Raw genomic sequence first — 12,735 nt, 5'->3', positions numbered from 1 at the left:
AGGCGGGTGCATTGCTTGAGCTCAGGAGTTTGAGACTAAGTGGGTAGCATGGTGAAACCCCATCTGTACCAAAAAAAAAAAATAATAAAACAATTAGCTGGGCTTGGTGGCGTATGCCTTTAGCCCTAGCTATTTGGGACTAAAGTAGGTGGGAGGATTGCTTGAGCCAGGGAATTTGCAGTGAGTGAGATTACGCCACTGCACTCCAGCCTGGGCGACAGAGTGCAGCCCTATCTCAAAAAAAAAAAAAAAAAACCCAGTTTGAGAACTGCTGCCACCAACCAACTGATTTTATGGATGAGAAAACGGAGGGCAAAGAGAGGAATGGCTTGCACGTGGTCATGCAGAGTTTTCAGCAGGACCTGAGAGGAAAGTAAAACAGTGCCAGTTTTGATGGCTACCCAAAATGTTTCCCCCATAGACTAGAGTTTCACTTCCAGGCTGAGTCCATTCCTTCAAACCTGTCTGTCCTGTGCAGCACTGACCTCAGCCTTCTACCCACCGAAATGTCCTCCAGTCTCAGGTGATCTCAGCACCGACTTTGCCATCCACCACTTACTGCCTAGAACATCTAAGACACATGCTTCAGTAACTAACAAGCTATTAAATTGGCGGAGAGGGGGAAGAAAAGAAAAGAAGTGTTGGTGAATAATAATAGCCTTTGTCATCACAGCCTAATTTTTGTGGTTCTTATTTAGCATTTCCACGAGGAGCTTGCCCTCCAGATGGTGGTCAGCACTGGAATGGTGAGAGAAACAGTCTTCAAGTATGCCTGGTTCTTCTTTGAGCTTCTGGTGAGACTCTTGCACATTTGTGTCTACACTCAATAGGCCAGGAGAAGCACAAGGCAGAAAGGAATTGACATTTTGTTCATTGAGTTGCCCCTGCTGAAAACCTGGGATGGTTTTTTGAAATCTAATAATGTCTTACCCCTCCCCATCCTTCTTCCACTAAATTGTGTTGCTTCTACCATGAAAATCTATCTCTGTCCTGTGAGTTCTCATCACCTTCACCACTCCCCACCTGGCCACACACCATCATCTCTCATGTGCCTCTCACAATGACACCCTCTTTTTCCTGCCTGTATCCATTTTTGCCCTTGGCCCACCCATTCTGCACATGGCAGCCAATACTAAACAAAGAATGTCATGCTCCTTTTAAAAACCCATCGATGGTTTTCACTGCACTGAGAAGAAAGCACAAATTTTTATCATGGCCTAAATAGCCCTTGTATGATTTTGTTGTTTACCTCCCTCTCTAACCTCATCTCATGCCACATTCCCCCGTCATTCAGCCACATGGTCCTCTTTTGGTGCTTTGAAGATTCCAAGGCTGTTTTGGCCTCACAGCCTTTTCCAGATTCTCTTCCTGCTTGCTAGCTTTCACCTCCGCACCCCCAACACACACAGTTTCTATTCTTCTCTGTAGATTTCAGCTTCAGTGGAAGCACCTCTAACAGGCCTTTTCTGACCACCTTATACTGCAATATATCTTCCTCTATTATTTCCCTTCTGAGCACCCTATTTATTTCCTTCCTAGCACTTATCACAGTTTCTAATTGTTTTCTCTGTCTCAACTATTAGATTTTTAGGATTTGGGTCTCTCGTGTGTATTATCCCATCTCTAGCCTCAGCACACTGCTTGGTACCGTGCAAGGCCCAACTAATACCTGTTGGAAAACAGAATGAAATTTGTATATCTGTTTATCCTAAGACTTCTGCCATTATTCGAGCAGAAAAGCAAAAGGTATAGCCATAATACCTTAATTTTAAAATTAGGGGAATAATAGTGATAACTATTTTTTTGTTTAATTATTAACGGAATTAAAAGGACTTTACCATAGAGGCACTAAAAATAAACATTTCATCAGTGTTGATAAGTGGAGATGCATAGTGAGATGATGTTGAATGAAAAGGTCTAAAGACACAGATACCAACTATATAAAAATATATATGCAAACAATTTGGAGGATTTGGAGTAGGTTGAGATTTAGTGATAGTGTTAGCTTTATATTCATTGGGTTCTTTCCCCTGTCCCATTAAGTGAATCATAGATATATATATATATTTTAAAGAGAGTCTAGGCTGGGCGTGGTGTCTCACACCTGTAATCCTAGCACTTTGGGAGGCTGAGGCAGGCGGGTCACTTGAGGTCAGGAGTTTGAGACCAACCTGACCAACAGGACGAAACCCGTCTCTACTAAAAATACAAAAATTAGCCGGGCCTGGTGGCATGTGCCCGTAATCCCATCTACTCAGGAGGCTGAGGCAGGAGAATTGCTTGAACCTAGGAGGCAGAGGTTGCAGTGAACCCAGATGGCACCACTGCACTCCAGCCTAGGCGATAAAACGAGACTTCTCAAAAAAAAGAGAGAGAGTCTAAAGAGATGGGAGGGTTTCCACCTAAGCTCTGGTTTCTATATGTAAGCTGAAGCCTAAGAAAAAGGGAGAGATGCTGAACAACAGGACACAGAACAAGGGGCAAAGGAAACAAAAATGAAACATCCACTGGGGAGGAAACAGGAAGCAATGTGGAATAGCATGCAGAAGAAATCAGGTTCGTGCCACAGAAAAATACCCAGGATTCAAATTCCATGAAGTTTTGCAAAGTCCCAACCTCTAGTTTGAGAAGGGTCCCAAAGCATGGTCCCAAATCCTTGCCACAGAACCACCTGGAGGTGCTTAGTGAAAATAAAGCAGAGATTCTTTCTCAAAGCACTAAAATTAGGAGGCTGGAGGCCAGCATTGTGCATTTACCTGTCTTCTCAGGTGACTTCTAAACCTATTAATGATCCACTGGTCCACACCACCTCTGTTCTCTGAGTCCTAAATAGAGCTACAGGTCTTTTGGAATTTGTACCCAGACAACACCAGAATTTTTTTCATTCTAAAAGCTAAGCTAATTAAGGTGGTAGCTGCAGCTCACAAGTCTTGGGGCAAGAGCATTAGCAATGAGATATGAACTCCGTGCTCTGTCAGGAAACGGACTGGGCCATAAAACCCATTCTGCTCTTGTTTCTTGAGACTTGAGAAGTATCAGAACCAACACCCCATGCACTTTATATCCTGCTTCTATTTACACATCCCACCCACCATCATGTCTCTCCATAAAGAAGATTCACTCAGCCTGGCTCTGCAAAAATAAACAAATTAGCAGGATACGGTAGCATATGCTTGTGGTCTCAGTTACTCAGGAGGCTGAGGCAAGAGCATCACTTGAGCCCCAGAGTTCAAGGCTGCAGTGAGCCATGATCATGCCACTGCACTCCAACCCGGGCAGCAGATTGAGACCCTGTCTCTAAAAAAAAAAAAGAAAAGAAAGAAAAAAAAGAGGAGGCAAGGGTGGTGGTGGGTGGGAAAGAAGAAGAAGAAGAAGAAGATTCACTTGGGTCGTAATAATCCAGCTATGGATAATTCATACAAATAATTCATTCCCAGTGTGGCATTCAGCATTGCTAATTCTGAGTGGTTCCATGTGGCATCTTAGAGCTCTCTTTCCAAAGGAAGTTTGCATTCTCTGCAGGTGTAATGATGACTCTGTTCTTCATAGAATCCCAGTAATAGTTGGCATACCAATGGGAGAAAGAATAATCACATCAAAAATGTACTGAGCATCTTACTCTATATGTGCCAGGCAGTGTTTTAAGCATTTTAAAGCATTATCTAATGTAATCATTAGGCAATCTTGAGGCAGGAGGAGCTTTTATTATCCCAAATTTACAGTTGGGGTTGGAGGAAGGGTGGTGGCCATAAGGAGAGTCTCCAAGTCAGTCAAAGGCTTCAGCAGTACCACTTCACTGCCCCTAACTGCTTTTGGCCTTGCACATTTATTTGCTAGGGCTTGGTTGGCCCAGGAGAGAAAGCGTAAGCTAAAGCACATGGCCCATCTTACCTCTAGGAAGTCTCTTATGGTAAACAGATGAAGTTTTTTGGGAAGAAAGTCCCTGCTAATCTAAGCATATTGCAGGGGTTTGTCAACATGCAGATCACCCAAGACACCAGTTCTACCAGCAGCCTAAACCCTAAGTCTGTCAGGTCCTGGCAGTACAGAGTTTCCATTGCCCAAAAGGGTTAACTGAAAAGCGTTGATCAGAAGGACTCTGCTCAGCATGTGTGGGAGGTTCAGGGGCCAATGAGGATTGGTGAGAGCCCCCAGGGAGCAGCAGCTGGCAGAAGCCTTTCTCTATGCTAGCTCTAAAATATCAAGAGTACAGCAGAGTAACTGGGGCCTAGAAAAATCTGGAGGCAGATGAGACAGTCTTATAAAAGGAGCCCCAGGCTGGGGCCTTAGAAAAATGTTGCCACTGCCAGGACCCCACTGCAGCAGGGATGAGGGCAGTGGAAGTGAGTAACTACCTGGGCCTCTCTGTTCTCCCACCTACTGATCCCCTTGTTTGTGCTCCTATTGGCCAACTCCAAACAGAAGCCAAAGGTTAAGGGGGCCTGAGTGATGTGATCCCTTCAGACCCCCTTCCCAGCATTCACAGACAGAGAGAGAAGGACAAGAAATCCATCAGGGAGCTGGGGTACAGGCAAATGGAAACTATCATCCCCCAGCCAGAACTTTGCAAGGAAATTGATCTCAGACTCAGACAAGGTGCCCGATTCTTCATGCATTGTTTATGCATTTGCCTGACCAATGCCCAGGAAGTTATTTGAAAACCAAAACAGTTTTTTGTTTTTCTTTTCAAGAAGCTTAAGAAAGACAACAGCTTCCTTGGCCTTAGCCAACAACCTGGGCAATTTAACACCCTCTATTGTGTCAATGCCCAAGCGCTAATGAACAACCACTTTGGCATTAGAGCTGTTAAACGCAATCCTTGGGTGAATTTCATACTTGCTAATGAACAAAATCCCTGTGCTTCTAGAAACTGCCGAGCCAGACCTTGGAGAAATAGAGATAAATGGGTGACCTAGTTTACTCACTCAGGACATGAAGTTCCACATTAAGGGGTTCTTTAGAGGTACCCCTACTCTAAATGAGCCACAAAGGACCATATAGGGGAAAATATTTTTGTGCCTCGCCCCACTCTACAAATAATGGGCCAGGCCTCCACCAGCATTTCTACTGGATGTTCTTCTCTGGAGATCCAGAGGACACAGTAGCTGGCAAACTGCTGACAGTCTGGAAAGAGGCCATTAGTTGGAAGTGTGGTATTGTGAGAATTATTTATTTGGTTGTAGAATGGCCAAACTCAGCAGACAGGAGCCAAATACAGCAGTGAGTTCTGAAAGCCTTAGTGCTGGGGTGCTTAGCCTGCCCAGAATCAGGATTGGTGTTGCCCAAAACAAAGAGGCCTTGTCTTCTTAAATCCTTTGTTAGGAACATAGTGAGAGAGAGGCTTTTTTCAGACAAAAATGGGGGTTCAGTTCTCACCCTTCATTCAGGTCTTCTCACCAGGTGCATGTGGCCCTGCGGGATATGAACCTATCTCCGTGTCCCAAACCAAACAGGATGCCACTGTGAGGAGAAACCATGGTTTCTACACTGAGCTTTAGGATTTGATGTCCTTAAGGTCTTCCCTGAGCTGGCCATGGCATTATCTGAAAACATGAAACACATAAAGCCTGCGTCTCTGGTTTTTTCTTCTTATTTTACCTTCCCTTTGTTTTTTCTATCTATTTGTTTCCACGCTAACAAAAATTGCCAGTGCTGCATGCATCCTTAGAAACTGAATTCTGCTGTTAGTGCATTAACGTCCTCTCATGTAGCTCCTGGGAACGGAAGTCCCCTCTTCTTCCAGTCCAAACACAGAGGGCAAATGTGGGTGGTTCAACTTCCAGTGCCATTATTATTATTATTAGTAGTAGTAGTAGTAGTAGTAGTAGTAGTAGTAATAGTAGTAGTAGTAGTAGTATTGCAGTGGCTTTCCGACTAATCTAGACACATTCATGAAAATGACCTCAGAGTGTAGGGATCCAACCACAAGACCTCCTAGTCTTCCCCATGTTCCTAATAGTGTAAGCAACTTCCAACAAGGATAAGACTCAACCTCAGATGGGGTCATGGGGGCCTCTATTGACCTGTGAATCTCCTGGCCCCAAGATGTCCAAAAAATAAGCATGATCTTGATTTAAAATTGTGGTAGGCATTGAGACAGTATTATTCTAGTCATAATGCAGACAGTCACCAATTGACACAAGGATATCTATATATAGATACTATATGTATATATCCATATAGATGTATCTGTATATAAATATCTTTGTGTCAGTTGATGAATTGTTTGCATTATATATGTAACTACAATATACACCAATTTGTGTCAATATACCAATTTGTGTCAATTGGTACTTGTATTGACACAAAGATATCTATATAAAGATACCAGATAGATAGATAATCTGTATATAGATATTTTTGTGTCAATTGGTGACTGTCTGCACTATGTATGTAACTACAAATTAGACTTATAGAACTCAAAATTTCCCCTAGAGGTAATGTTTCCCTTGGAGGCAATGTTGTAAATAGTGGTTCTGTTTCCAGCTGGCCAAGATTTCCTGCTCAGTGTATAATATAGCTAAAATTTACAGGAGCAGAAGATAACTGCTGGAAACTATAGAACTGTTTCTGGAAAAACTGTGCTCCCTCAAGAAACACTGAAACTCAAGATAGAAGGAACATTTCTCCCCTGTTCTCCTTACTGTAGTTTCAGGAACAGAAAAGATTTCAGTTCGCATCAAGAACCTTGTGATAAACAGTTTCTTCCTATGTCATGTGTTCTGTCCTATGATAGAAGACACCTAACTGGTTACAGGAGCCCAGCTCAGGTCTGCCTTCCAGGAAGTAGGCAGTTGAGAACACTGTAGCTAAAGAATTAAGCTCCTGGCTTTGTCAGCAGCAAGAAGGGAGCCTCTGACTTGGGGTCAAAAAGAGGACACCCTTCCCACCTCCCGCCACCATGGTAACCATTGGTGTGTCTGCAGCATTTTAGTCCAGAGCTTGCTCGGTCACCACCAGCAAAGATAAAGTGTCAGAAAATCCATTGTTAGCATTTTTGTGAGTCTTTCCCCCTTTTCCGCATTGTACAAGCAGGTCACCAATCTCCATGTTGACATTTCCCCCATCCCCCTACGTAGGTGAAAAGCATGGCCCAGCACGTACATAACATGGACAAACGGGACAGTTTTCGGAGGACTCGTTTTTCTGACCGTTTCATGGATGACATAACTACTATTGTTAATGTGGTCACCTCGGAAATTGCAGCCCTTTTAGTAAAACCACAGAAGGTAACTGTATTTTACTCTTTACTTTCTAAATTGTTTACCTGGAACATATATTACTTTTATAATCAGAGAAAAATAAGCATCATTTAAAAACCATAATTAAAATATAACTGTAATGACAGTTAAATGCAGTATGTTATACTGGACTAGACCCTGATATGGGGCTGGAAAATTGTTATAAAGAAATTGCACACATGAGGCCAGGGGTTTGAGACCTGCCTGGCCAACATGGTGACATGGTGAGACCCCGTCTCTACTAAAAATGCAAAAATTAGCTGAGCATGGTTGTGCACATCTGTAATCCCAGCAAGTGGGAGGTAGAAGCAAGAGAATTGCTTGAACCCAGGAGACAGAGGTTGCAGTGAGCCAGGATGGTGCCACAGCACTCCACCCTGGGTGACAGAGTGAGACTCTGTCTCAAACAAAAAAAACAAAAAGAAATTACAATATGGACTATGGTTTAAATTATCATATCAGGCCAGGTGCAGTGACTCACACCTGTAATCCTAGCCCTTTGGGAGGCTGAGGTGGTCAGATCACTTGAGGTCAGGCATTCGAGACCAGCCTGGCCAACATGTTGAAACCCCGTCTCTACTAAAAATACAGAAAATTAGCCAGGTGTGATGGCGCGTGCCTGTAATCCCAGCTACTCGGGAGGCTGAGGCAGGAGAATCGCTTGAGCCCAGGAGGTGGAAGTTGCAGTGAGCCAAGATGGTGCCACAGCACTCCAGCCTGGGTGACAGAGTGAGACTCCGTCTAAAAAAAAGAAAAATGTAAATATGAAAGACATTATTTTTGCTCTTAGGAAATACACCTTGAAGTATTATGGGGTAAATGGGCATGATATTTGCAACCCATTCTCAAATGGTTCAGAAAAACATGTTTTTATATTCATAGAATGATGAAACAAATGTAGCAAAATGTCAAGTACTGATAAGCTTGGTTAAAGGGTATACAATAGTTCTTTGTACTATTCTTGCACCTTTTCTGTAAGTTTGAAATTGTTTCAAAATAAAAGCTAAAAAATATATAAATGAAATAAATCAAATGTTTAAAAGGTAGCTATAAAAATCTTAGGAAGCAATGTTTATTATTAATAGCTTTGTCATTATTGAGAATTTGCATAGTATCAAGTGCTCAGGAGATTTTCATTTGTTTATTCCTCATGGCAAACTTTGTTAGAACAGCAATGGTATCTCCATATTGGCAGGTGTCAGAATAAGGCACAGTGAGGTTGATAAAATTTCCAAAAGTAACACACAGCCAGCAGTAAAGCCAAGACTGGAGATTTTAAACCCAGATATTGAGTCATGTAAACCACCCAGGAGGAGTGACCACGTGGAGAATGTGGAGAGAGTTCAAGGACCTCTCAGTGACACTGTGGCAACCCCTTTATCAGGTCTCCATCCATCCCAGTGACTTGGCTGGTTAGCATGGCCTGAATTTGAAAATTACGTAATAAAAGAGCAAAATAGTTTCAAACCGTATTTTTAATAGTGTCAAAGGAAATTGATGTGTCATTCTGAGAATAAAGGACATAAACATGAAAAACTGAATCCCAGATTGCCCTGAAGCACTGTAAAATCCCTCATAAATATGAGCACTGAGAAATAATGCAAATTAAAATTTTTTTTTTTTTTTTTTGAGACGGAGCTTCGCTCTTTTTGCCCAGGCTGGAGTGCAATGGCGCGATCTCGGCTCACCGCAACCTCCGCCTCCCGGGTTCAAGCGATTCTCCTGCCTCAGCCTCCCGAGTAGCTAGGATTACAGGCATGCGCCACCATGCCTGGCTAATTTTGTATTTTTAGTAGAGACGGGGTTTCTCCGTGTTGGTCAGGCTGATCTTGAACTCCCGACCTCAGGTGATCCACCTGCCTTGGCCTCCCAAAGTGCTGTGATTACAGGTGTGAGCCACCGCGCCAGGACAAATTTAAAAAATTTTAAATAGGCGTAGCTTATTAATTGGGATTCATGGAGGAATTCACCCTGTGGAGTATGACTCTGACCTCTCTTAGGCTGGAAATGCTGCCTAATTGGGGAATACATTTCTTAGGTGAAAACTAATTCTTTTATCCTGATTGAATTTTCTGTAATAATCCTTAAAAATTAAGAAACTATCTCACTGAAGACAGTAAGTACTCTTCAAGTCAGTTTGCCAAAAAAAAAAAAAAAGAGAATAGTTACAAAAAAAAAATAGTTACCAGGATATTTAAAAAAAAATTTTGGATCCAACATATTATATAGAGAATGAGCTTAAGTATACACATATAAACATGCATGTAGAAAAAAATGACTGGAAGGAAATGCACCTAAATATTAACAGTACATGAATAATTACTTGATTCAACCTCACAGTCATGGCTTTAGTTAAAGGAGACTTAACTACTTTGCCCAGTGTCACCCAGAGGGACAGTGGCTGAAACAATAGGACCTGTCTCTCCCAACTTTCCCGCCAGTGACCTGGGAGTTCAACTCCAGAGTGTACCACAAAATGATTTGGGTGTTTGTTTGTTTTTAAGGAAAATGAACAGGCGGAAAAGATGAACATCAGCCTGGCTTTCTTCTTGTATGACCTTCTCTCCCTCATGGATCGGGGCTTTGTGTTTAACCTCATCAGACATTATTGCAACCAGGTGAGTGTCCCTCCAAGTGAGCCATTTTGTTCCTTCTCATGTAATGTGATGTTCGTTGCCATGGTATGCTGTCTTATTCATTACCCAGTTAGTGTGAGTCCTGCACATCCTGTGTTTTGCAGCACATCCCTCATGTCTGTGCCATGGACATTCCTTGGGTACTCTGGTTTACCTTGATTCCTGGAGCATTTACCAACCCAGTGTAGAAGGGTCAACAAATTCATCTCTGGGAATTAAAATTTGTGATATGACCTGAATCTTCAAGTTAACATTTAACAGAAAATTAACATGGCTATACAGTACTTTAAATCTTTGAGGAGTCCTCAAGCTCCCAGTCTGAGGTCTCTTTTCACATATTAGGGTAATTAATTAATTTGCTGTTGTGATGTTCTGACTTGAAAGAACCCTTTAAAGTGTTCTTAAATAAAATCATTCAGAGATATTTAATTTCACTGAGCACATAGCAAATATTTCATAAACAAAGTGCATTTATCAGTACCATCCCCCCAATTTTTTAAATGGAATTATTCATATACTGCCTCCCACAAACTACCCTAACAATAGTAACATAAATAGCAGTTATTGTTGCTACTCCTCTCCTTCCATATCCTTACTCTAGCCACTAGTATACCATCATTACTGCTACTACCACCACCAGCCACCACCATTGTCATTACCTCCCATGCCCACTATCACCACCTCATCCACCATCACCACCTCCTCCACCATTACCACCTCCTCCCCCACCAGCAACACCTCCTTCACCATCACCGCAACCTCTGCCACCACCATCACCACCACCTCCACCATCACCACCTCCTCCATTATCACCATCACCACCATCTCCACCATCACCACCACCTCCACCACCACCATCACCACTTTCTCCACCACCAACGTCTTCTCCACTATCACCACCATCGCCACTGCCCACCTCTGGCAATATTATCACCTTTCCTATCACCTCCTCCACCATCACCACCATTAGTTCCACCATGACCACCTCCTTCACCTCCACCATCACCTCTTCCACCATCACCATTGTCACCATCATCACCACTACCTACCTCCACCACCGTCACCACCTCTCCCATCACCACCAAGTTCTCTGTGGTTAGTCACTTAGTGAATTTAGGTAAGTTTTTCCAATTTTATGGGTCCTAATTTCGTCAGTTTTATTTTATTATTTTATTTTATTATATTTTTTCTAAGTTTTAAAATAAGAAGCTTCCTCCTTAGGGGGTTTGAGGGATTTGAGGGCTGATCAAGGAAAAGGATAGGACTATAAAAAACAGTGACATACAGGCTTCATTGAGCAGCACTTGGACAGGGTTACATAAGAGCAGAAGCTCCTCCCAGCATGAGAACAGCCATAGGCTTGCAGTGAGGAGGGCGCCATCCAGAGGAGCAGGAGAACTCCCAGGGGAGAGGAGGATTAGGGCAGAAGCTTATAGATCTGGGTGAGGCTGCTCCACAGCACAGTGGGGAGTCTCTGGGTCAGAGAGCTCCAAGAGCTGTAGCAGCTTAGGGCCCTGTATCTGCAAGGCTCTATCTTATCATTAGGAAACAGCTGTCCATTGAGGTTTTATGGGATCTGCAAAGAAGGCAGGCACTAAATGGATGAAAATCTGCTTATTTGGGCTATTTTTTAAATGACTCATCATGGTAAAATTTGAGTTTGGCATGAGCTAAGGGATCAGCACCAGTCTACAGTGAATAAACAAACAACCCAAGGGCCAATACAAAGAGACAATCTTTGACTTGTTTACATAACACCTTCCCTCCAAAAAAAGAAAAAAGACATGACTTTTCTAAAGGAAGTCCTGTCTACGGCCATACCACCCTGAACACACCCAATCTCATCTAAGGGAAGTCCTGAGAAGGAAGCAGAATAATAAAGAATCCTAAGGAAGCATCAGAAGTCCCCAAGCATCCCCATCCCATGTGCCCTGACCCCGGCCCTGCAGCAGCTCTTCTGTCCCAGGATCCACCAGAATAGAAAGGCAGAGGGATGCTTCACTCCTCCTTGCCCTCCCTCTTCGGTATTTAGGATTCCAGGTTAGTCTGTTTTCAAAACTTTAAGCTGAATATATGAAAGATACCCTAGATCACCACTGTAGACCCAGGCTCAGCTACTCACATGCAGGCAGCCTTCATTCCCAACAGGGAAATAAGGCAACCCAGGGTAGATTTCTGCCTGCCCTGCAAAACCCATGTTTTTATTTTCTCTTTCTCTTTCCTTTCTTTTCTCTTGCTCACTATCTTTCTTCTTAAATTCTTTCCTTTTCTTTTAGTTGCCTGTTCTTTTTTTCTTTCTCTCCTTGACTCAAATGACAAAGATCCCTAGACCGGCAGTCAAGAAGCCTGCATGCTGATTCCTGAGACACCATTGATTACTTCTGTGATTGGGAGCATCAGCCTTTGAGGCATTCATTTCCTCATCTGCAACAAAACTAGGCTGAATTAGATTTATCCAGTGATTCTGTGGTCTGTGTCTGCTGGTAACATCCACAGATGTTACTTAGCACCATTAGTGGCACTCAGGCCTCAAAGGGTCACTGACCTCCATTCATGGTGATTTAATTCATTGATCCCAGCTCTCTAGATACAGGATGAACTGCATACCTGAAGCAAGTTGTATTCTTCCAAAGTCGCCTGACTTTATCATCTTGCATAACCTATTATGTTTTCTGCCATCTTTGTGGCAATGGATATAACCTTAGTCTTTTTTAACAGTCACTAACAATAGACAAATCCATTTCCTCAATTACTCTCTGTCACTTACAATATGCCACTAAGTAAACACCCATCCCTTGGGTAGGGGCACTGTGGGTCTTGACCTTTGTGGAGGATGTTTTTGGAATGTACCTTACTCC

General features: G+C 42.8%; 1 protein-coding gene across 3 annotated transcripts in view; it reads left to right on the top strand.

Moving 5' to 3' along the window:
- The window catches only part of DOCK8 (dedicator of cytokinesis 8), a 237,404-nt gene that overhangs the window by 163,803 nt on the left and 60,866 nt on the right, over positions 1-12,735 (top strand). For all 3 annotated transcript variants that reach the window (XM_025360064.1, XM_025360066.1, XM_025360065.1), the window contains 3 exons: positions 699-794; positions 7,080-7,229; positions 9,746-9,859. In XM_025360064.1, the coding sequence (XP_025215849.1) occupies positions 699-794; positions 7,080-7,229; positions 9,746-9,859 (360 nt within the window). The remainder of the gene's footprint in view (positions 1-698; positions 795-7,079; positions 7,230-9,745; positions 9,860-12,735) is intronic.

This window comes from Theropithecus gelada, chromosome 15 (assembly GCF_003255815.1).
Source record: "Theropithecus gelada isolate Dixy chromosome 15, Tgel_1.0, whole genome shotgun sequence".
Classification (NCBI taxonomy): Eukaryota; Metazoa; Chordata; class Mammalia; order Primates; family Cercopithecidae; genus Theropithecus; species Theropithecus gelada.
Note: the sequence above shows the minus strand (reverse complement) of the source record. Positions and strands in the feature narration are given on the sequence as shown.